We start from the raw sequence: 26,504 nt of genomic DNA, 5'->3' as shown, positions 1-26,504 counted from the left end.
TTTAGAGAGCGGAAAGAAGATACTGTCTTGTTTGAGAGCGGTACTACGGCTGCTTAAGAAAAAAAAAACCTAAACAAAATTAAAGTAAATTGATTTGGACAAACTCCAAATCTAACTGAACTAATGTGTACTATTTGATATTGAAAATTTCATTTAAAAGAGGTTGCATCATTTTGGCGCCTAATATAAATGAGTTTCTTGCAATTTGAAATGAAATCAAAAGAAAACCTGTCATAAGTTTCGAAATTCATAAAAAAATCTTTTAAATAAACGCGAAGTTTCGCGTGAGACACAGTAGTGTAAATTATGATGCAATCGAGTTGATATCAAAACAATGACTAATTAAATATTATAACGCATATTGAAAAAAATACATAAAGAAAAATAATCTTTGCCTTTAAATATATACTACAATAATATACACTAATTGTATTATAATATTTGAGTACATTATTCGAAATAGGTCATCGTAGTAAATCCCTGATTTTATCGTTTGAAGTCAGCCCGAGAAAAAATGTACTAAACGAACCGTTTTATTAAACTAATAATATATTTAAAGCTGAATACACGTCTCTGGAGATAGTTTCAACTGTTGAGATTAAACTTCGATCATAAAACGCGAGTCTTACACTTGGTAATATATCAAGTGAGTTTTAAAGAGCTTGCGGGGCATATAAAGCTTAATATATTTTTAAACTGTCTCAATAATCTTAAACTTAATAGAAATTCTAAGGTAATATTTAAATAAAATAACAAGTTCTTAATTTAAATATTAAAAGACACGCCTTGTATATATAATTTTTTTTTTTATGGCATTGGCTGGCGGACGAGCATATGGGCCACCTGATGGTAAGTGGTCACCACCGCCCATAGACAAAGTCGCTGCAAGAAATATTAATCATTCCTTACATCACCTATGCGCCACCAACCTTGGGAACTAAGATGTCCCTTGTGCCTGTGATTATATATATTAAATAATTTATAGCCAATGTCACTTGAGGTTATGTAAGGGTTCTAACAACACCATACATCCAAATCTGTTCAGACAATTAAAAGCAATAGTGGAACGAAAAAACTCACCTACATACATACGAGTACATACACGAACCCTGAAAAAATTACCTTCGTTATTGGGCAGCCGTGTAAAAATTATAATAATAGCCTTTAACCGACTTTCTTCTTGAAATAACTTGGAGCACGTTTTACTATTCAGCTCCAAAAAGGTGGATACGCATTTGGCAGAACGACGTTTTCTTTCAGCGCCGAGCACAAGAAATTATAAACACAAATTAAGTTCATAAAAAGGTGCTCGTGTGTATCTGAATCTGCATTTGAACCCTTACTTCTGAAGACGAAATTTCCTTCACGCATTTTCAATGCAATATTCAGTCCGTACGTTAATTCCGTGACTTAAGTGCTTTACTTAAACTACCCTCGAGTTAACTGGCCATTAAACTTCATTATGAATAGTAATTAAAAAACTTTACTGTTTACTGATTCCTATAAATAAAACATAGCAATTAAGTATATAATATTAGTTTCCTACTTTCCACTCTTTGCTTCGCCCACGTTGGAGGGGGAGGGAAGCAGTTGTTATATACTCTTGTATCTTTTTATACATCTGACAATTTGAATGCAAAATATCTTCGTAATCGTAAGCGTAACAAACAAACAAATAAATTTATAGTGGTATTGCCACGCTGCATACCTTCGAGTTAGATCCGAATGGGCTGATATGCCCGGAGAAGTACCACCTAAAATCGGCGTAAAGTGGTAGCTAAGCTGCCGCGTTTCGTCCGGTATATGAGAGTCTCGGATGTCCGATTCCCCTCCCCCCAAAACACGGTGGTTGTGAAGAATTTGGTTATATTACCCCAGGAGGGTAACATCAGCGATTAAAAACCAGCAACGCCCCTGCCCTCGGTGTTGTCCATGGGCGGTGATAGTCACTTTCCATCAGGAGAGCCTCCTGCTCGTTTGCCATCTAAACATTAAAAATATAAACTTCATTATTTTATTAATAAAGAATATAGATCAGAGGAAATGACGATTGAAGGTATTAGAGAACGTCATGTGTTTCTCGTCACGGCGTACGAGCCAGTTTTACCCCCCAGGCGCGCCAATAAATAATAATAATAATAAAAAGAATCCATGAATAAATCTTTGCATAGAATTGTTCGAAGGATCCTCAAGAGATTTCCACTCCAACGTCAGTTTACTCTTTCGTTTGCTACCGAGAGTTGATAATAAAATTTAAAAAAAAATCACAAGAGCGAATTTTTATTACGCAAACACTAGTTTTTAAAACTTCAACGTACTCAATATCCTGATTGATAAAAAAGGTATAAGATTAGTTGATTATCGAAGGTTCCCGAGCGGATTGATTTCGGATTAAAAATTCTTTAACAACTACTCAGATAATTTAGCTCATTATCACCAAACGCTATTACAAAATTTAATTCACGTTTTATTATCGATCGCTCATATAGAACTACTAGCTGAACCAGCGGCTTTACACAAACTTCCGAACACCAAAACCAAGGGGTTTCGTAAAATCCGCCGATATCTACACCCTATAAGGAACCTACCTGCAAAATTTAAGGTTTGTAGGTGTGATATTTTCTGAGATTTCGTAATTAATCAGTGGGAGATATTTCGCTTTGATATACATATATAGATTCTATAACTGAGCAATAGGACCTTTCCGTTTACGGGACGAATTGTAACTGAGGACCAATTCTAGTTATTTATATCGGTTACAATATGATCCCAATTATATATCGACCCAATTTCGTCCTTGCCGCTACTCGATCGTTGTGTAAAATAGGAAAACGGTTGAACGGCAACGATTTCGATAAAGCGACATTTTGTTAATATAATCCCAGTTGGCGTCTTCAATTTTGCTCGATCACTCAGAGTCACAATAAAAAAGTGACAAATTAAATAAATGGTGAACCAATCCGAGGATGTTGAATTCTCACTCGAGTGAGTTACACAGAATGATCTCATGTCACCTAAAGAACAAACTTGAACCACAGAGCGAGCTCATAATTTGTTTTTTTTTAACTATAATAATTATTACGTTTAAATTTCAAAATAGAGTATCACCGTTCGTCGATTTTAAATATCCCACGAGTGAAAAACGACGTGATTTCCTACAGAATAGCACTGTAAACAAAGAGCCCGAAAATAAGCCGAACAAGCAATTCTTTGGCACGCGTACCTCAATCTTCTCTTCTTGTAAACAAATTGAAAAGTAATTTTCAAATAAATCCTATTTCGTAGTAAAAACACGAGTTGCAGTTACGATTTAAGTTGACATATACATATATACATATATTGCAACAACGAGTGAGCTAACATATTGGCTCACTTACTAAGTTTATTTAGGTATGCAAATGCAAATCTACGACTAGTCATACGGGATACAAAGTTAGTTATTAATATTTTACATTTTAATGTTTTCATTATTATTTTTATTTATTTAATAATGCTCAACGTTATTTTTTATTCTTATCATACTTTTTTCAATTTTCTTTCTTTTCAGGAATTTTAAATATGAGACGACAATTCGACGATCTTTAGAGAAGTAATACATTTTAATTATTATATAATTTTAACAGCATTACATAAGAATTATTAGCATAATGATACAAAAATAAAATTTTAAAACAGTTACAGTACAAATCATGACCGCGTGGAATGGTGGCAAGAATGCTAACAGCGTTTCCCATGTGAAATACGCAATTATTTTTTATGTTATAGGTGTTAAATTAGCAGTAGGCTCGTCTGATGAAAAGTGACTACCACCGCCCATGGACATCTGTAACACGTGGGTGCTTGAAGGTGCGTTGCCGGCCTGTAAGAATTGAGTACGCTCTTTTCTTGAAGGTTTCCAAGTCCTATCGGTTCAGAAAAACCGCTGGAGAAAGCTGATTCCACAGAGTGGTTGTGCGAGACAGAAAATGTCTTAAAAATCGCGCTGTTTTGTGGATTTTCGGACATCTAGGGTAATCCGATCCTCTGGACAAAATGTATATGATATGTAAAATGATCCAGTCCCCTGACACCAGTGGAGGCAATAAGTCGACTTGTAGTTTTAATGTAGGTTTTTGCACTACTACTTCAATGTTCAAGTATTTCAACTGGAAATGGGATAAATATACTTTATAAATCGCTTCTCATAATAAGCTTAGTTACAAGGATAGCTCACTGGAATTGTCACTTAAAGATAACAGTTACAAGGATAGCTGCACGCTAGAAATGTCACGTACGACTGATGCCATTTTAAATTACATTGTCTATTGACAAATATGATCATTGATCAGGAGAGCGCAAGATGACATAAACATTTCCACTAAAATAAATTGGTCTGTCCACATGATGGCAAATTAATGCTATCAGTTTACTAGGAATAAAACACGTTTCGTACATCGTCAGTGTGCTGTCGAATGTGAAATATATGATGTTTTCCTGACCGATTCTGAGATGTTATGTCCCTTGTGCCTATAGTTACACTGGCTCACTCACACTGAGTACTGTTGTTTGGCGGTAGAATATCTGATGAGTGGGTGGTACCTACCCAGACGCAAAATGCCCGTGTTGGGACACGTCGCCGATGATGGTCAAATCTTGGTCCATTGGTGAGGCAGAAGTACTCTCCTTGCAACAGGGCGCTTGTTGTGAGTAGCACGGGACTGCACTAGACCAACGAAGCAATCTTGTCTTGTTGTTACATTAGCACACCAATACAAACTATTACTGTTTGACGAAATCATCGGTAAAGCTCCTTGCCATGTAGCCAAGATCATAGCTCTAACACTTATTTTGTAATATGACATAAATCTCCGGTCCATTATAAAAAAACAAATTCTAGAAATAAAATTTCAAATACACTGTCTCCGATAATATTGAATGGCGTATCGCCTTCAAACTTTCCAATGAATCCAAGTTAAAAATACCTAGACGTATTTCATCTGTCACCGTATCCCATAGGAAGTGTTCCCGTTAACCGGAGCTAGGATTTACGTCGGCGAAAACTTCGCAATTATTACTAGCTCGATTCGAATCGACGTACCGTGGCAGCTTCGTTTTTTACTTTTGCTCGACTGTAACGAAGCTATAGATATAAATGAATTTATTCTTACCAGTTAAATTAATGAATTCGTTAAGGCTTTTTGACATTCAGTTTTTGTAGTAACGTCTACAAGTGATATTAACTACGATTCACGAATCAAAAATTTTTTTTTTTTATGGCATTGATTGGCGGACGAGCATATGGGCCACCTGGTGGTAAGTGGTCACCACCGCCCATAGACAAAGGCGCTGTAAGAAATATTAACCATTCCTTACATCACCTATGCGCCACCAACATTGGGAACTAAGATGTTATGTCCCTTGTGCCTGTGATTACACTGGCTCACTCACCCTTCTAACCGGAACACAACAAAATTCGTATGTGATCTTCCATCAAATTTTAGTACGTTTTTTTTTTTAAATTTAAAACAGTACTTTCCATATTTGAATTGCCATTGCAAGAATCTGCGCTTGAAGTTACACTAGCCGAGCCTCTCACATGCACTAGATAGACCTGATGCATGGGCACTCAAACGACTTGCTTACAGCCTAGCGGTTAAAAATGACACATAACTCCAATAATAATGTGTTAAACTTCTAGACATTAAGAACACTCATAAATTTCTCAGTCATTTAATCTAAATTATAATAATATTTCTAATTACTGTTTTGTAAGAGTAAATGAGTTATTTACAAACTTTACTGATAGCAATGAAATTGTTCCAATTAATTTGTAAAATAATAGGGGCCTAGACTCCTCTGTTGCCCAGGGCCTCCGTACCAAATACGGCCCTGAATGACGGTAGGTACAGAAAAGTCGGTTTAGCATACGCGCAGCGCTTTCGTCGCCGTAACAACAGGACTGTTAATCAACGTGCATCGGATTTGCGTCTAAATAATTACAATTTGTTTTAGTCTAATGGGTCTAATTAACTTAAATAAATACTAAATAATTAATAATAATTATTGTTTGCTATAAATAAATATTAAAATAAACTACATCGATTATACTGAAATTTAAGTCAAATACATACAACGAAATTGTATTCAATATCAGTTCGAGGTCAATGAACTGTTGTTCACGGATTATAAATACGTATAAAATTGATTAATAGACAATTCAATTTGAACGGTTATTATCAAAACGTGTTCAAATATCGATAATTTTATATAATATCATGTCTCGCTAATGAGTCGCACGCGGCACGTTTAACAAAATTTCGACTAATCTTAGATTTTAATGTTTTGTAGAAATGGCATGGCTTGAATAAGTAAAGCATATTATTTAACACACATTATGAGCCGAGATGGCCCAGTGGTTAGAACCGTAGTAACCGATGATTTCGGGTTCAAACCCAGGCAGGCACCACTGAATTTTCATGTGTTTAATTTGTGTTTATAATTCATCTCGTGCTCGGCGGTGAAGGAAAACATCGTGAGGAAACCTGCATGTGTCTAATTTCAACGTAATTCTGCCACATGTGTATTCCATCAACCCGCATTGGAGCAACGTGGTGTAATATGCTCCAAACCTTCTCCTCAAAGGGAGAGGAGGCCTTAGCCCAGCAGTGGGAAATTTACATAGATAACACATACATTTTTAATTTTTTTTTTTCACATAGAACACGAAATATCGTTATGGTTATCTATTGTCGTCAAAAAGCAAATAAATTCAGTTTTAAATATTTGTCTCTTAATGTATTTTAACGTGTATTCCCTGATGTACTTAGTTTAAAAAAAAATCTGTTAAAATCATAATTTGAAGTGAAAAGTTGTCCTGTTAAGCGAGTTTAGGTAGGGGAAAAAGTTATGGGATCGGAACATGCTCGTGTCATGTTGCGACTTGAGCCAGACTGAAGTGTGACCCATAACGGCCTGTGTACATATAAACGTATTAACACACTAATACATTGTAACAAAGTATTTATAATTATTATTAATACATTTAATTCAGCCAGACTGACAGAAATATCACGTGATCTTAGATGTTATATCTTTAGTGCCGGTACACCGATTCAAACAAGAAAACAACTGATAGTCATGATTTAAATTTGGAACGCAATTCTGAATGACAAAAAATAGAACGCAATTGTGATTGAAAAAAAAAATGAATTATATTAAAACTTTTTAGCACGTATCATTTTTAAATAACATACAATCTACGACCTAACCGCAACTAGATGACAGATTTAGCTGCAAAATTACAGGCAATAACTATAATTAGATATTCAGATTAATATATAATCATATAAACGAGAATGAAAACTTTTTTACATTATCATTATAAAGAATGGAGTTTTTTTATTTAACGCAATGAGTTCTTGTTCTATTACATTACAGAACTTTTAAATTGTAATAGACATGTGTAAAAGCGTACGATCGCCTGTCAAAGAGCTCAGGAATTTTTTGGCGCGATTTTTGTGTGATTTGGAATTTTGGACATACAATAACTGCGTAGGCAATAATTTAATAAAAATTTAGTCGTTTAATTAGTTATGATAAATTAGTATTTTTTTATGTAAAGTAATTTACTACTGTTATTTAATTTTGTCGTTAAAATGTAAAAGGCTAAAGAATAGTGACCCATTTGCACGTTTGCCTACCTATTTTAGAAAGAAAAAGTAATACGTTTATAATTTAAAAAAAAAAAACTTTTCTCACCCAAGTTGATTATGTCAGCAAATAGTCACGTCGAAACTGAGAAATATATTTTTATCAACAGATTTTACTTTTATTTCCTTGATGTATTTGCTAAAGTAAAATACAAACGGCCCTAAATACTTTTTGTGTACATTTGAAGAATACCCAAACTTTAAATAAGATATAACTCGAACAAAAGACAAGATGGAAAATCTTCCACACCGAGCGTTATCATCCACAATAAGGATTTATAAAGAAAAGTTGTGATCTAAATTTTTTTACGATAAAACTTTTCCCGCCTTCCCGCAGTATTGATACTGAGATACTTTTTACTTAAAAGTTTTTTCGTGGAATCGAGAAAGTATTTTTTTCATCTAATAAAATTAAATTATTTTATAATTAGTTAAAGTAAAAATGTTTTTTAACAGTTTGGAAATAATTATTTAAATATATATTTGTATGTATAGGAATTAGAAAAATTTTAAATTACACACAAGACGTTTATAAAAAAAAAATAGAGTGTACAATTCAAACAGCAACTTTTTTTGTTTCTCTGTCGTGAAGTATTTTCATTTCATCGGGATTCAAATGACAACTATTCTAAAGAATATTCACTTCAAAATATTTCCTATTTTATTTTAATTAAATATATACATATATATATATTTATATACCAATTCACAATTTATATACCTATCAATAATAGTAGTCGAATCATCAAGCTGTTTCGGCATTGACCCTTGTCTATCCGAATAGGATGAATCGAATAACAAGAAAAAAAGTTAAGTCATGTTACACGAGAAAAGCTGTTGTACTTAGTATTTGTTTTGTTATTTATTTATTTACGCCCGCAGCGTATCCTTATTTAGTTCTTAAGTTTTTTGTCAGTTTCAAACTACATATATCAAATTAATCATAAATGTTTATTAAGATCTTATTAAATTTTGCAGAGACAAACACTAATAATAATTATATTAGTTGTGTTGAATTTTAGATTGATAGATAGATGTTCGAAAAACAATCATAAGTTTTTTTTTTTTTATTATACATGGCAACAACCCTTTCTTCGACTTACAACAAATAATTTCAAAGTTTTGATCTATAAATAACGGCATAGTAATGCATATCCTTCGCTTGTTTAACGAAATGCTGATTAAATATTAAATATAACTGATGAATAAATATAGAATACCTGATGGTGGAAGGATTCCAGACGGTTCTGTGATCTTCAGTGTGTATAATTATGTTTTAAATTTTCCCTTTTTTATTAATCAACAATCAAGGATACGCACACACGATAAAAATATTCAAAATAAATTCACATAAACTAACTTACATGTAATACTAAAAAAAGGTTGTACAGAAAGGTTGTAAAAAAAAAATACAGACGAAATGATAACCTCCTCCTTTTGGAAGTCGGTTAATAACGACGTTCGACTTTTTGCGTAATTGCTCGGTTAGATCCTGACCTGACGTCTTGGAATCTTAGGCGGACTCGACTAAAATAATTCACCAAATTTGGTCGTCCCTTAAGTTTTTCTGCCTTAGGCCCGAGTCCACGAAGTTTGTATTGAAATCCACTCCTGCTTAAATGGGGGGACAGTAGATAGTAGAAATGACCAAAATTCCTAAAGTGGTCAGTACAGCCCATAGATATTGGTGCCGTCAGAAATCTTAACCATTCCTTACATCACCAATGCGCCAGAAACCATGGGAATTAAGAATATCCCTTGAGCCTGTAGTTACGCTGACTCACTCGCCCTTCCAATATGAATACACCAATACTATTGATGTTTTGTGGTACACAGCTGTGTTGCACAGCCAAAGCATTAACAACATAAAAAAGTAAAAAATATATATATTTACAAATATGTTGCATGAAATTCAGTCTAATGTACATCTACTAAAACAACACCACCAAAACACATTTGGAAACATTCTAGTTATTAGAAGAGTAAGACCAACTAGTAGGACGTTTACATATAATAACTTACGTTTAAATATAAAGAAAATATGGCTTTGCCACGATGGTAGCCATCTTTGATATTACATTTATTAACACTGCAATGTTTACAATCAACGATATATTTTCACATCAATTCGTCAAGGTCAATTTATATAGTCCATCTTGTACTTTTAGCCTTTCAAAATAGAAAAGTCCACGTTATGTAAGATCGTATTTTATTTATTACATATCCTCGCGTGTAATGGGTCATAAAAGTAAAATAAGTACAGTAGTAGCAAATATCATGTATTAAATTGAACGGTACCGTCGAGTTTACCGGCTTAATTTAATTTTAAAGGCATAATAGTTATTACTCTTTGTTAACCCATAACCTAAAACAACACAATAATAAATAATCAGATAATCATAAAATATTATTAAGACAACATATAAGAACAATCACAAAAAAAATTACAACTTAATTTTATTACGCTCAATGTATTTACATAAAAATTTACAAAGTGCACTGAACATAAACATTAACATTTAACAAACATTCAACATTAATATGGCGAGGAACTTTAGGAGGGAGAACGTCATATTGAATTTTGTGAAAACTTTTCAATATGATTTATTTTTATTAAATAATAATAACACAAAGGCTATTCAAGCAAGGGCCAGGATAAAATATCCGTAAATTTATATAACACAATGTTTACAAGACAGTCTTTCTACTGTTTTATTTATAATGGTACTCAACTTATGTTTAATGACTATTGGAAGATTATTAATCTAGCAACACTATTATCATTAGAACTAACAAAGTCTGAATCAAAATCGCTTTTAATTTGTTACTTTGTGAAAATATTTTTTTTAATAAATAGAACACATCAATCGTCAATATTTTTACATAGCTTAAGCTCAAGCTGCGGGTCAAAATGACTACAGAGTCGTAACTTTTTTTTTAATCTGTCCGTAAACTCCTGTCATATGTTCTGGATGTAGTTGTCAAAGTCAAACAATTTACAATAATCATTACTGGCGTTAAAGTTGGATCAATTACACATAAACCTTATTAAATAAACATAATGGCAACGGATTCAATGAGAGAAAAGGCTTTTCAAGATTATCGGAAGAAGTTAATGGAACACAAAGAAGTCGAATCAAGATTAAAAGACAGTAAGTAAAAATGGAAAGTCAATTTTGCCGACTCATCACCTATTCCTCATAACAAAATAGATCACTATTTCTAATTTTATAATTATTTACGATTTGATTATGGTTTTTTTTTAGTGCGTGAACAATTGAAAGATTTAACGAAACAATACGACAAAAGTGAGAACGACCTAAAAGCTTTACAAAGTGTCGGACAGATTGTTGGTGAAGTTCTCAAACAATTAACAGAAGAAAAATGTGAGTACTACTCTTATTTCTAAATCAAAATACAATATTTTCTTCTATATAGCGCAACTAACGACATGAATAGAATAATAATTTTATAGATGGAACAGTATTCATAATATAGAAAAAAACATTTTTTTCGTTTATTTTTAAATCTGAAATAATAAATTAGAGAGATAGAAAGATTCATGACATTGGGTTAAAAGCATGTATGTATATCTAAATGTATATATTAATAGTGATAATGGGAAGGTACTACTCTGCTTGCAAACATGCTATAAATACCTTGTTTCAATTTAGAACACGAGTTTAAATGACCATAAATATCTTAAAAGTACACATTTCTCTACTTTAAAATTGATTTATATGATCCATTGATATATTATTATTATTAATGAATAGTGCATTTTATGTAATCAGTTTTCTGGTGCAAGATTGACTATAAACAATGATTTCTAAACTATTTTTTAAAAAAGTTGTGTAGAAAACGAGATCAAGGTGCTCCATGAAAGAAATACTTTTTACAATGACCTCTAGAATATTTGCTTATGAACAATTTTATTTGAAACTATTCCAAATTAATATATGTATCTAATTTTATTATCTTCCAGTCATTGTAAAGGCTACAAATGGTCCACGGTATGTAGTGGGCTGCCGTCGTCAATTGGACAAGAATAAGCTAAAAGGTGGCACCAGAGTTGCTTTGGATATGACCACACTGACAATCATGAGGCATTTACCACGAGAGGTTAATATTAGCCAATGTATTTTGCATTAGAATAGTATTTCAGTACAATGGTTGGTCCTTTTTTACAACCAAGGATAAGAACCATAAAATTTTCATGGGCTTAGTTTGTGCTTGGTGATGAAACAATACATAGTGAGGTCACCTACAATTATTGGATTGAAATTTGATGCTTGAGTATCAGTAACCAGCATTGGAACAGCACGCTGCTATAGTTCAAAACCCTCTCCTTCATGGACGGAACAATGAGACATTTAAAGCTGTTAATATTTCAAGATTTATTTGTGAAATTAATATCAAATGGTTTTAGGATCCTACTTTATTAATGTATATTTTTTTAAATCAATGTAATTATATAAATAAGTAACATCTCTGATCCAATGGTTGCAATTGATGCTGTAAGAAGTGGTATTAACATTTCTTATCATGCCATTGTAGTTAAAGGTTACCACTCACCATCAAAATACCCTTAAATAATTATTTATTTATTAAAATAAAAATTTATTACAGTATTCATAATTTTCTGTATCTGTGTACTTTCAGGTTGATCCCCTTGTGTACAACATGAGCCACGAAGATCCGGGTGACGTCACATACTCTGCTATCGGTGGACTGCAGGAACAGATCAGACAGCTGAGAGAAGTAAGTCACTTATTCCTAAAGAACTGATTACTCTAGTTGTTATTTGTTGCATAATATTTAGGCTATCTCAAATTAAAGGAAGGTTGCACATGATAGGAATCAATTTAGAATGCTGGAAAAGGCCAATGAATAAAATGTGCACTGAGACTGCAGTCATCTTATAGAAATATGATTTTTTATTTTTTCCTGGTAAAACGGACTTTATTACTAGTATTATTACTAGTTTTAGGTCATAAATTGATTAAGCTATACAATAAAAACGATTATGGAGGTATATCTTTTTATAAATATATAAATCTTCTGAAGGTATGTATGTATTTCGATGAAAGTTTTCGTTTGTATCTGAGTGGATCCCCGAATGGTGTAGATTGGACCCGGTAGGGTGTGCGGTGATCTGGAAGAAAGTGCAATTCTTGTTTCATCCGGATGAAATTGTCTATATTATCATGTTATTTACTTCATCAGTTATATCCTAGTCTAGGTCTCATATGACTACAGGCTGCAGGTTGCAGAACTGATTTGTCAGTCTATGGTTAACTAATCAGCCTTAGATTACACATTTGTAAGTTCTCAGTGATTCCAATCAGTCCTACTCCTGTGGTGCAATTACGGTCATAGCATGGGAACTGTTACTATCAAAAATTTTGTTGCGGATTGATAAATGTTGCAGTAGATAAATCACTATATTGGAGTATTATGCTACTGCATAGGTCCATAATACTGATTTATTTATTTGATTAAATTTAATTTGACAATAATCCGCAACATATATTCGATAGCAACAGTTGCTAGAGAGAGAAAGAGTCATATTTGCTATGAACGTAATAGCACCACTGCTCTCTTTGGCTCCAGGAATATCCCATCAGACTAAGAGAGTGTGGGGGATAGATCATCTGTTTACATGCACATGTTAATGTATATTTCTTGTAAAATTAACTAGTATCTCTAATGTCCGTTTGTAACCAAAATCTTTCAGAACATGATGTTTTCATTTACACTTTCAATTTCAGGTAATAGAGCTGCCTCTGATGAATCCAGAATTATTCGTCCGAGTTGGTATTACACCACCAAAGGGATGTTTGCTATATGGACCGCCTGGTACCGGTAAAACCTTGCTGGCAAGAGCGGTTGCATCACAGCTGGATGCTAATTTCTTAAAGGTATGCCCCATTTATCCATAGTAAAGTATCAGTCTGCTGATAACCCACTGCTGGGCCTGACTCCTCTATTTTGAGGAGGAAATTTTGGAGTCTATTCCACTAGGTAGAGACATTTTAATCTGTAGTTAAAATGTCACATGCACAAGGGACTTAACAACTTGTTCTGAAGATTTGTGGTGGAATACAATGTAAGGAATGGTTGATATTTCTTACAGCACCAATGTCGATCCAACAGGTGTTATTACCAAAAATGAGATCTGTCATTTTTGGGAATTGACATGACACATGCAGGCTTACTAACAATGATTTCCTTTACCTGTGTTCAGCACAAGTGAAATCAACCCAATTTAATCACATGTTCATTTATTTTATGATTCACATGAATAAGAACTACTGAAAATTACTCCATAAATATTAATTTGTAGGTAGTTTCATCGGCCATTGTGGACAAGTACATCGGTGAGTCAGCTCGGCTCATCCGAGAGATGTTCAACTACGCTCGCGACCACCAGCCCTGTATCATATTCATGGACGAGATTGATGCTATCGGTCAGTAAAAACTTTATAATATTTATACAAATTTCATAGACAGACGAACCCACTAATGACACCAATATTTCTATATATTTTCATATTCACAAGACAGTGCTATAATATACAGCAAGAAGTAGGTATAAACAATATATAATGATAGAAAGTTTCATTTTAAATATCAAAATAATTAAACAAATTTGCTAAAAACATCATTGTGTGAATATGAAATTTGTTATTTTATTAGGTTATTACATATTAAAATATTATTTCACTTACAAACATTATTTAGCAGGTGTCTAAACACCTAATAATCCACAACATTAGTCTAAACTAAAGTCTGAATTCTCAAATAAAATCAAATTCCTTTATTCAATGGAGAAGCATTAAACTTACTTATTGATGATTCGGAAAAGGAAATGCCCCAATCTGAGTACCATCAGTGATGAAATTCGAAAAAAACAGCATTTTGTACTAATCACCCTTTAAACAACCTTTATAGGTAAAACTAATTTCATACTTCTATATCAAATCCAGGTGGTAGACGTTTCTCTGAGGGCACAAGCGCTGACCGTGAGATCCAGCGTACACTGATGGAGCTTCTAAACCAGATGGACGGCTTCGACTCCCTCGGTCAGGTCAAGATCATCATGGCCACAAACCGCCCAGATACCCTCGACCCCGCCCTCCTGCGTCCCGGAAGACTGGACAGGAAGATTGAGATTCCTCTGCCGAATGAACAGGCTCGGTGAGATATAAAAATATTTAATTGTTCTCCTGACTGTTAATGCATCCATTCACCTGAGAATAGTAAACTACAAAGGATCTATTTTGTTTTTTTTTTTTTAATTTATTCTGGCTTTTATTTGTGCCAAGAGGGCACAGATTATTTCGCCAATGTCACGTGCGATGGAGAAGACACGATGGAGATTGAACGGTACGGTCGAGATTACAGGCTTAATTCAATTTTGAAGGCATAATATTAGTAGACTCTGTTAACCCATAACCTAAAACAACACAATAATAAATAATTAGAAAAACATAAATTATTATTAAGACAACATATAAGAACAATCACAAAAATATTTACAACTTAATGTTATTATGCACAGTATATTTACATAAAAATTTACAAAGTGGACTGAACACAAACATTCAACATTAATAGGGCGAGGGACTTTTGGAGGGAGAACGTCGCATACGGGATGGAGGAGTTTGGGACAAGAAAACAGTGTATGGGATAAGGAACCTTCGTCTAGGCCACATTCACACAGAGTGATCTCTGACTCTAATTTTACAAAGATCTATGGGATACATGCAGGTCCAAGGCGTAGTCGGCAGATAGTTGTGGTGATCCAACGATTAGCTTGCCTGTGAAGAGAAAACCAAGGTCGCCTTGGAATATCTGGTTGTAGAGATGCGTAGAATCTACCTTTAGATTTTGATGAAACTTTCCAAACAGAGTTCCAGGATTTATCCAGATGAGTTTTCGCTAGAGCACACAAGTCTTGAGTTGAATTTTTAAAGTGATCTAGGGAGCCGGTTGTTATAGCAGCTCTAGCGAATGAGTGCCGCAGGCATCATTGCCGGTTATAATGAATTATAAAGAATGGCCTGGTCCCCAGACGAGTGATATTTCAGCCCCTTTTTGGTGACAGGAAAACAATGCCTCCCTGATCTTAATGATGATAAAAAACTTTCGCCTACTACGAAACGGATTTTCCTAAATTGCCAACAGACAACTCAAAGAGTCCGTCAGAATTACCGTATGTCTAAGGTCATGGGGCAAAAAGGATGGCTTCCAAAATCGCAATCGCTTTAACGGAAAAGATGGACGTTTCAGGAGGGGACTTAAATTGAAGGACAATTTTGAATTTGGGGATCCAACAGGCTGAGCCGACACAGCTTTCAGGGGATAGTTTAGAGGCATCAGTAAATATAAGTAAATGATTTGACCAATTTTGATGATAAAATCTTTGAAATTTGGAGTTTGCATCAGGGGCCCCTTTAATAAGACCAAGATCTGTAATAATGGATTAAAGACTAGTGCTCTAAATGGAGTGGAAAAAAGAGGATTTGAGTGGAACCTTAAGTTAGGATGTGGGAGTTTCGTAAATTTAAAAAAACTGTCTAATAATAAGGATGGACTTTTGGAGCGAACGCAGAGTTGGGACAATTCGCTTAAACGGGACCAGAGGGGATGAGAGGATAACTGTAAAGATTTTACCACAAAACGGTCGCATAAAAATTGTCTTCTCAGTTGAAGTGGAGGATCAACACATTCGACTTCTGCAGCGTTAGTAGGAGTAGTTTTCATTACTCCAATAATTATTCTGAGGCATTTGTATTGAATTTTATTAAGTTTTTCAGATACGGATTTATTTAGTGGTTCTAAGACAAACAGTCCATAGTCTAAATGACTACGAACTATTGCATTGTACGGTAGTTTAAGAGAATAGGGGTGAGCTCCCCACCAGACTCCTGAGACTGCTCTAAGGACGTTAATGGCCTTTTCACATTTTTTGACAATATGCCCAGAGAGACAAATTCCGTTCAGTTTCTTATCGAGTATTATGCCTAGAAATTTCGTCTTGTTGACAGAGTTGATACGCTGATCCCCACAAAACAAGTCGAAGACAGGAAAAGACAAAGGATCTATTATTGTAATCAATTTCTCGACAGAAAAACCCATTATATACTAAGCTTATAACGCTAAGTTTCCGACTCCGCAAAGTCAATAAATCCTTCTTGGGGCAAGGTATCCGTTTCTATAATAAAATTCCGCAGACAGTTTTAACTTTGCCGTTTCATAGATTCAAATCATTGGTAAAGAGGGCATATTATTCGATACAAGATTATATAGATGATAAAAAAGCATGGAGTTAATGCTTGTTGACTACCCAGCAGGATAACTTTTACTAACCTCCGGTCGCAAAATCTGCTGGGATTTCTAAGAATTTGAACAAGAATTCCAACATAACAACAGCCGCTACACCTGAAGTTTGCGTTGCATCCAAACTCACCATAGCGATATTTTTGTACATACTATATATGCTTTAAATTTATTTAAGGATTTAATTCTTAAATCCAGTGTAATATCAAATAATATTACAACAACAAGATATAACACGCATAACGCATCGAAAAACGCTTCGCTTGTTATTCGTTATTGAAATATTTGAATACAATTCCAGGCTGGAGATTCTGAAGATCCACGCGGCGCCCATCGCGAAGCACGGGGAGATGGACTACGAGGCCGTCGTGAAACTCTCAGACACCTTCAACGGAGCCGACCTGCGCAACGTGTGCACGGAGGCCGGCCTCTTCGCCATTCGCGCCGAGAGGGAATACATTATACAGGTCATTTTTTAATTCTATTAGTACGTAAACGGACATAGACAATGGTGCTGTAAAAAATATTACATACAGTATAAACAGAGATGGTATGTCCCTTGTGCCTGTAGTCACACTGACTCACTCACTTTTGAAACTAAAACACGTCAATAGTATTCCTGTTTAGCGGTATGCTATGTGATGAATACCTACCCAGATAGACTTTCTCAAAGCCCTGTCAATATTATATTTCAAACCAAAATCAATAAATACGAATAGAGTACATATTTAGACTTTATGGTTATCTTTTTAAAAAATTCTCACGTACGAAATATTTTTGTAAATTTTTCATTTGAATTGCAGGAGGACCTCATGAAGGCTGTACGAAAGGTGGCCGATAACAAAAAACTTGAAAGCAAATTGGATTACAAGCCGGTGTAATTGTTTAATTTCCGAAAAAACACACATATATTGTCATTAATATTCATGTCTTAATAAATTTAGTTTAAATATCTTTGTTTTTATTTATTTTGTTTTTCACTTCTAGATCTTTAATGTTGGTAAACCTTTGTGCAGATCTGTTTCGCGAGTCTGTCCGCTTCATTAAATAACTCATCAAACTTTTAAATTGACAATTAAAATAATATTAAAAAAAAAAGAATACAAGTGTAATTACACAATATATTTATTTAATAAATATTAAACTTAACAAATACTGAATATTGCACATAATATATTTTTTTAGTTTCTTATTTGAGCGGGAAATGTTATGTCAAAGTCACGTAGTAATATAAAAAGCTGTTTATAACTTTTTTTCATAATTTTGACAACATACCCTAACTACTAATCAGATTTCTAAAATTATGAGTTACATTTAGGTAGATATAGTAAAACGCACGTACAATTGTATGTATAATATATCTAAATAATTTTGTTTATTAAATTTGACTGAAAAAATGTGTAAGTCTCGTGCCCTGTTTGTGACCCCAGAGACCTTTGAATCCAACTCTGTCTATCCTACGCGACATTGGCAAAATAGTCTGTAGTAAGTAGACACAACTAAAAGCAAATTATTAAGCAAAGAATTTAATTACATAAATGCTTCAAAATCAAAGCAATAGCGTCTTTTGGCGCGTTAGTTATATTTGACTAGATATAATAAATTAAAAATACAAAGATAATATTAAAAAATATAATCAAGATATTTTCAGTTTTAGTACAGCTGAATTGTGTTCTACTTTGAAAAATGTTTATTAAAAATAATTTCGAATGTGTCCAGTACATCGTACATCCCAATCCCAGTATACACAATGAAATCTGTACCAAAGAATAGATTTTTTTTATATCTTTATAGTATTTATTTATTTACCGTCGGTTTTTAAGAACAGATATGACTTTATAACCCCTAAGAAAAGAGCGTACACATTTCTTAAAGGCCGGCAACGCACCTGCAAATCCCCTGGAGTCCATGTTCACGGGCGGTGATAATCATTTTCAGCGGCTGGATAGTGATGTTTTTTTTTTGCATATGTTTAAGTGGTTCCAGGGTGTTTTAGATTGAACCCGGTATTAGTAGGTCAGCAGCGATCAGACTAGTCCTTTTTTTTACCAAAAAACTTTTTTATTCTCTATAAAACGGGCAACTAGTATAATATATGTACTGAAGCAACTTACTAAAATATCCAGCAACATTATTTTTAATAAGGCAACGTTATAACTTTTTCTTTTTAATCTATTTAATAAAACTAGGCAAAGTACCATTTTTCCTGGCCTTTTCGACATTTTCATAATAACAAGAAAAGTCTACATAACCTTTAATTCGTCTGTCCTTATCATATGGTCTAATAGGATATATATCGGATGACGATTCGATTGATCGATTCGTATCGATATTCGAATCGTTTTTATCGAAATCATTCGATCCAGGCGAGTACGGTTCAGAATCCATTTCGTTCAAAAACGTATTTGATTTAGATTGAACGATCGGATTGAATCTGACAGATGCGTTTTGTTTCTGAACCGTATTTATTGCATCATTTTGGGGGATGGGGGGGAGGAAATTGAAATTACGTATCAATAAAGTAACATGGGTATTCGGTTTAGGCGTTAAGCTATTCTTTAAACAGTAAGATAAGAATTCTTCTTCAATTTCTTCTAGAACGGATTGACTGACTCTTTTGAATTCTGATTGCTTCCGGAAGTTCTCTACTATAATTTGGGACAGTTGTTTATTCGTCTGTTCGCTGTTACCCCGAACTTCTTGTATGCGTTTGTAAACACCAGCACTGACTAGGACGAGGAATCTGGAATATTTTAAACACAACATTACAATCTAAAACATATAAATAGGGGCCCTTGTTTAAGGGGCAACTCAATACGTCAAAATAATTTACTTAATTGGTTTACTACAATGACAGGCGTGACTTCTAAAGTACATAGATAATAATAGATTAATATCAAAATTTACAATTTTTGTGGAACGAAGTTCTTTTACGCGGCTCACAGAGCGAAATGGCAGAAATCGTCACGTAAGGAAAAAGCGTTAAGGTTCCACGATCTTGCCCTCTCTTTCCTTTTCTCTCTGTCTCTTTCTACTCTATGCAATTTTAAATAATATTATTTAAACTAATTTTTTATCAATATTTATATTCACAGGGAATGATTAATAATAATATTATTTCTTACAAGTATTTAAAACGGGATATTTAACATGTTTTTATTTTTATTCGTTGGAGCTCGATATTTCGACACACAATGTGTCTCGTGTCTTGTGAACAAGACATTCGTAGATAAAGCAACTTAGTTCCAACCGGGAGTCTGACAACACCCCTCTTTATGTGTTTGATTGATTTTAAGTTACCTGCAAGATTCGTCTAAAGCAATAGGTCCATGTATCTCAGGAGCTGCTACCACTGGTTCTGAAGAAGCAGCGCTTATAGTTGGGAAGGCTTTGTACAGCCCTTTCACTAGGTAGTTACCTAGGCATCTTGTTCCAGTCTGATTGCCTAGGTATTGTGCTGGAAATTATATAAGATGTTTAATATTTGATCTTATATTATTATTATACATTGTTCGTTGTTAGTATAAGATATCTCTTAATTTGTGATATATATGGCTTTGGTTGAGGACTTAACAACTATAATGATGGCTTTACAAAGGTTTTTATCGTGGCCGTTTGCATTTAGTTTATAGGGATAATGCTTTACAGAGAAGATAACTATCTAATATCTATCGAGGAATTAGACGTTATAAAGTTTGTTTTTGACTTAGATATTTAATGCAAATTTATTTGTCCAAATGCTGGAAACGAAAATACTTTTTAACCACCTCTTTTCAAGTAAAGGTAACACAGCAAACCTATGAACTTTTGAATAAACTTATCACCAAAATTGATTTAGCATTGTTCTTCGGATCTGGGGATATTTATGTTTGAAATTTAGATTAGATTAAAAAATATATTGTCATAGTATTTGGCAGAAGGTTTTTTATTTTGTTTATGTCAATTGAATATCATTTAAATATTTTTGGACATTTTAAGCCACTTAAACCCACTCACCGTTTCTAAGTTTATTCACATCTAAACCCAGCTGTGAAAGCCTCAATAATTCATCCTCATTGTTCAAACTGTGATCAACGGTCAGCTGTACAACTCTCAACACTGAGTTATCATCGGTCCTGCATAACAACGCTCGGGTCTCACCAACATTAGCAACATACAACTTATTGTTGTGTACGAGGGCTATAACAACAGTGGCCCCTCCGGAGAGGTGTTGGTCAATTTCTTTTAAACGAAAAAGTATGTTATCAGACATCTGAAATGCAAAATGAGTACTTAAAACCTGCCATCTTCATAATACAGTGGACTGTAGCATCTTATTTGATTTATTTATTATGACAATTAACTTATAAAACTTTATTAGCCAATATTGATGAACCTTGCGCAAACATTATTTAAGTTAACGAAAAGTTAAATAAACTTAAAATAATTCCCCATATAAACTTTCACTCCCATTTCACACCCTTAAGAGATGATTTTCGTAATAAAAACCTATGTACCTCCTGAGACTCATACTAAATACAAAATTTCATATATATGTATACATATGTAGTTGTATATAGTAATTGATTCAGTGATTTAAGCGTTGGAGGTAACAGACAAAGTTACTTTCGCATTTACAATATTAGAAGGGATAATACATTTACGACCTAAATTAAGCATAAGAGTACATTAATGAAAAAAAGAGCCTAGTTTTGTATATGTTAATTTCCAGGCAGGATATATGTAAATTTAATTGTACTTAACCAACATATTTTGTAATTAAAATGGTGGAATAGACTACTGAGTTTCATGCTGATTCTTCTCAGTAGAATCTACTATACCTTTAACATTGTAACTTGGATACTTGAAAGTTGGTCATTCAAACATGCTTTTATTAGCCTACTTGAATAAAGAATATCGAAAAATGTGATCAAGCCCTAAAACACGAGCAAAGCCATAGGCAACAACTAGTAATAAATAAATCACCTGTGTTGATTGCGTGTGCCCTTTTAATATCTGAAGCCTGTATTGTAAGCTCGTTCGTTCAGCGATCATGCCATCATAGTTCTCTATGTACGCGTTCTCCACGGACACAAAAGCATTCCTATTACAAATATTTGGAGTATTAATAACATACATTTGTTTTTAGTAATATTAATTATAACAAAAGTCAAATTAGGCTAGTAGAGTGAACATGTGAAGTTTTAAACTGCAGTTCATCGATTAAAATCCCTGAAAACTACTGAGTATTCATGTTAATAATTGAAGCTTATTGTGTTTATAATTCAACTTTATCTTGGTGGTGTAACAATACAATGTGGAGGAGACCTGTATGTGTTAGATGACCTCACCACTAATCATAATCATGAAAATATAACTGTCTCATTGGTCTAGTGGCTAGTTTATTTAACAGTACTAATAAATGCTACACATGGTGCAACAACTTAATCAATACAGTGCAGACTGCCAAATTTCGCCATAGTTGGAATATAATTAATTTTATTAATATAACATGAAAATAACCTTAATTTTTCTCTAATTTCTTCATCAGTATTGCTACTCGACGGTGGAGCAAATAAAATCTCAGCAGCCATTCGCTGCATGATAAACCTCGCTGCATCCAATCCATTGTGGGGCTCAAACACTCCATATAGGCATCTGGAAATGTTTTAAGTAATTTATATCATTTCACAGAGTTAAATAACCATTACCCATTATATTTAAAACACAAAATGTGAAGAGGTAATGTTATCGTAGCGAAATCTTTTAATTTACACTAGAACGATTTTATAGTAAATTACGCTAATCATTATCAAAAGTACGAATTTATAGACATTTAAATTACTAACAAAAAACTTACGAATTATCTTCTGTGTGACAATAAAAACAAAAATAATCGTCATTTGAACTTGGATTTCCATCTAATGGGGAGAAATAGGACGCTACGCAAGTATTCCGACATTTCGGTAAATCATCCGTCCAAGGTCTCGCAATCATTTTTGTCGCCTAATACTTCTGTTTACATTAAAAATAAATTTATCAAGTGATATGTAATAAACTTTCTTGATTAATGTTTTTGGTAATATTGTAATTAATGTTTTCAGTTTTGTTATTGACAAATAACAATTGTCAAAACTTAAATTATATAAATATTAATGCTTTTTTTAAAATGTATTCAAAAGCCCTGGATTCAAGTGGGAAAAAAATACATTTCAAAGGTTGCCACTTTTTTAAAATATTTTTAATGGAATATGATAAATATTAATATAAATTAAATAAATAGATAAAAAACTTAAAATAAAAAAATACATTTATGTTTACTGTCTACGATATTTATTACTTGTGAACATTAAATGATCTCATAGTATTTTTCATAATGAAGTTGAAGTTATATTATTTTATTCATGATAAAAACATAGTTATTATAAAAATGCTTTCGGTGAATTATTTTGTATTTTGTTAAAATAATATTTCAAATTTATTGTTTTGAACAAAGTTGATTTAATGATATTTTATACTTACTGTATATACTTTGCTATATTTTTTATAAATTATGTAAGCAAGGAATATAATATGTAGATAAGTTATAAAAAAATATTACATAAAATACTTATACATCTTCCTCGCGTAAAACTATATTCTCGAATTTTAATAACCGCAAAACGGAAACCAACACACCGCACAAAAGGCGTTTGATAAAATTAATATTTTTATTATTTAGTAGATATTTTTTTTATTGTATTCGGAACGTATCTGTAACATTTTTATTTAATAATCATTTTAATTTATGTTTTCTAAATTAAATACAAAAATGCATCTGATAATTAAGCAAAGGCGAGTTTATTTGCATTTTATCAAATTTAATAATACTCATACCTACGTTGATAGAACGTTAAAAATATCCTTATCATTTAAGAACCTTATCGATCGAGAACCTTATTATAGATGTGCGTTCAACCTTTTTACTAAAATAACCTAAGACTAAAATGCCGGTACAAAACACGCTACGCATGGTGTAATTATATTATAACCTGCAATTGTTACTCTCGTTGAACGTGCAAATAATGTTATTTATTTACTTATTAAGATGTTAAATTATTTATCGAATTGTTAAGATTAATTAAAATATTTTTTTAGGTTTTGTGTCAAGGGGTTGTTGATCTTTAATTATAGCTATATATTTATAAATCTATACTATTTCAGCATATGAAATATAAGGCATTTTCGTCTAACTTAAATGATTATTTAAAGGCAACTACATAAATTGGAATCATCTTTAATAATTTTGAAAAAATATATTTAAAAATAGCTCATCATAAAATATATATTTAGCAGATTAGTTTTCAGTGAAGGCATTAACAGTCATCATGGTTCAATGAGTAGAACCTGTGAATTAACCCAAAGATTACAAGTTCAAACCTGGACAATAACTACTTGCTGAAGAATGAGTGCTTCATTCTCTAATATTGTTGTAATTCATACCTTGCTTAGTAAGGAATATTCCTTAGTCGTAGTCACCTGCATGTGTTATATGAAATGCCATGTGCATCCACCAACTTACACTGTAACAGCATGGCAGAATATGCTCCAAGCTAAAAAGGAGAGGACTTTGCCCAGTGATAAGAACAACGACCAATTGAACTTTTAAGATTGTAATAGATTAAAAATTATGATGGATTATGAATCATTGAACTTAATATAAAAAAATAAAACAATTATTTTCTTTGATCAAAGTTTATGTCATGTTCTTACACAACTGTGAACCCGATCTTTTACATTTTTAATTTTAATGGTTTTTTTTTATACAATGTTAGCTCTATTATCCTAAAGAGCTGTCTGTGACTAAGTTCACTTTGTTTAAAACTAAGTTTGAAATGAGAAAGCATATACTTTATACCAGTTTGAATTAACAACTTTAGAAAAATCCTTCTTTATAAAATATTAATAAGTGTACTAGACACCTTTCTTCACTATACATATAATTATATTTTTATTTCCTGTGCTGTGAAAAGAAAAATTATATGTAATAATTCTTTAATACTATGCAGTATCTATATTGCCAATATCTTAATAGGTACTTTGAACTATTTCTATTTAAGGGAAGTCCATTATTTTCATTTTACAATATAAATGTTAGTGCATGGCATAAAAAGCATTTATCGAGTTGGCTGTACAGAGAATTTCCAAAGTCATGAGCTAAAAAAAATAGTGTCCCTTCCGCTAGGCACCATCACCAATAACTGAACATTTCAAAATTGGAACGCAACTATTTAGGAACACAACATAAAATACAAAACCAATATTTCTTTGAGACACACCTCAATGCCTTTGGAAACCCACTTAAGTTCACTTCATCAGGTGAGCAAAATTAAAAACTAGATCTTTTTCATGGGGTCTATTTAATCAACTTTTTTGTCCGAGGCTTTGGTTTCTGTTTCTGGTTTCTTTTCCTTTTCTTTTTCCTTTTCCTTATCCTCAGTGACTACCTCCTTAGCTTCCTGCTTTGACGCTTCATCAAAATTACCAACGAGGTTAGGTACTTCGTCGTCCTCGTCGAGAGGTTTCGGCGGCGCCACACTCGACGCGATTTTCTTTAACTGATTTAACCCTTCAGGTCCCAGTTGACTCAGAATACCGGGGAGCATCTCAGCTATTTGCTTATTCTCTCCATGACCGGTAATAGCGAAAGTGTTCGCTGCAAGCGATGCCTGAGCTTTCGGGTTGTTAAAATGTATTACTGTGCCGTCATCTTTTATCATATTCACTTCCTCAATGCCGGGGATAGTGTTTACTGATAATTTCTTAAGAGATGATTGCAGTTTCTTGTCATCTGTGGCGGCGGTCGCATGGACGACCTTCTTCTTACGCCTCGGAGTTCCCTTGCCGCCTATGCGGACTTGTGACTGCAATTTTTTGAGTTTCTCGGTGTTCATTCTGCTATTTTAACACGCGACACCTGTCGATAAAAACACGGAGCACTTTTTAGTATTGTTTATGTGTTGATTTCAGACGCGATCACACTTGTATTCCATGTAACTTGATCGTACGCACGTGTTTTGAACACCGGTTAGTTACAAAGGGAAAATGGTGGATTTGAGACAAGTTATTTCTGATTTTTGACGTCGTGAAATTGGCAGCACTGCGGAAAATTCGTTCCTTTTCGACAATTGCAACACTCGACTTAAAAAAATTATGAAATTAATATAAATTAAATTATAACGGATCACAATACCCTGTGAAAATATAAATTAATCCCATTTATTTTATACAATAATTAAAAAGATGTATACAAAATATATATTGTAGATATATGTATTGATATATTTTTCGGAATTTAACGTGCTATGTTATAAAAAAAAACTTTATTATTGTTTTATGCATGTATACAATTAAATTAAAATATTTTTCTTATGTAAGTAATCTAAAAAGTTGAAATGATTTTATTACTATTAAAATAAATTGAACACGTCATCATAACTTAGTATTTGAGTT

The 26,504-nt window shown here is 33.0% G+C and overlaps 3 protein-coding genes across 3 annotated transcripts; 1 reads left to right on the top strand and 2 right to left on the bottom strand.

Moving 5' to 3' along the window:
• Positions 1-10,644: 10,644 nt before the first annotated feature.
• Positions 10,645-17,985, top strand: LOC113396024 (26S proteasome regulatory subunit 10B). The gene is made up of 9 exons (XM_026633794.2): positions 10,645-10,840; positions 10,955-11,074; positions 11,674-11,810; positions 12,351-12,449; positions 13,460-13,609; positions 14,035-14,158; positions 14,678-14,888; positions 17,335-17,500; positions 17,837-17,985. The coding sequence occupies exons 1-9, from the start codon at positions 10,750-10,752 to the stop codon at positions 17,912-17,914; spliced, it is 1,176 nt and encodes a 391-aa protein (XP_026489579.1). The 5' UTR covers positions 10,645-10,749; the 3' UTR covers positions 17,915-17,985.
• Positions 17,986-19,192: 1,207 nt separating this feature from the next.
• On the bottom strand, positions 19,193-23,112 carry LOC113396007 (TGF-beta-activated kinase 1 and MAP3K7-binding protein 1-like). Its single transcript, XM_026633769.2, has 6 exons — positions 22,873-23,112; positions 22,536-22,670; positions 21,999-22,116; positions 21,030-21,285; positions 20,334-20,490; positions 19,193-19,776 (listed from the first exon to the last, which is right to left on the bottom strand). The coding sequence occupies exons 1-6, from the start codon at positions 23,007-23,009 to the stop codon at positions 19,206-19,208; spliced, it is 1,374 nt and encodes a 457-aa protein (XP_026489554.1). The 5' UTR covers positions 23,010-23,112; the 3' UTR covers positions 19,193-19,205.
• Positions 23,113-24,727: 1,615 nt separating this feature from the next.
• Positions 24,728-26,157, bottom strand: LOC113396008 (transcription factor BTF3 homolog 4-like). Its single transcript, XM_026633770.2, has 2 exons — positions 26,064-26,157; positions 24,728-25,968 (listed from the first exon to the last, which is right to left on the bottom strand). The coding sequence occupies exon 2, from the start codon at positions 25,943-25,945 to the stop codon at positions 25,412-25,414; it is 534 nt and encodes a 177-aa protein (XP_026489555.1). The 5' UTR covers positions 25,946-25,968; positions 26,064-26,157; the 3' UTR covers positions 24,728-25,411.
• Positions 26,158-26,504: the final 347 nt, after the last annotated feature.

This window comes from Vanessa tameamea, chromosome 24 (assembly GCF_037043105.1).
Source record: "Vanessa tameamea isolate UH-Manoa-2023 chromosome 24, ilVanTame1 primary haplotype, whole genome shotgun sequence".
Classification (NCBI taxonomy): Eukaryota; Metazoa; Arthropoda; class Insecta; order Lepidoptera; family Nymphalidae; genus Vanessa; species Vanessa tameamea.
The sequence above is the reverse complement of the archived record's forward strand: the minus strand, read 5'-3'. Positions and strand labels throughout refer to the sequence as shown.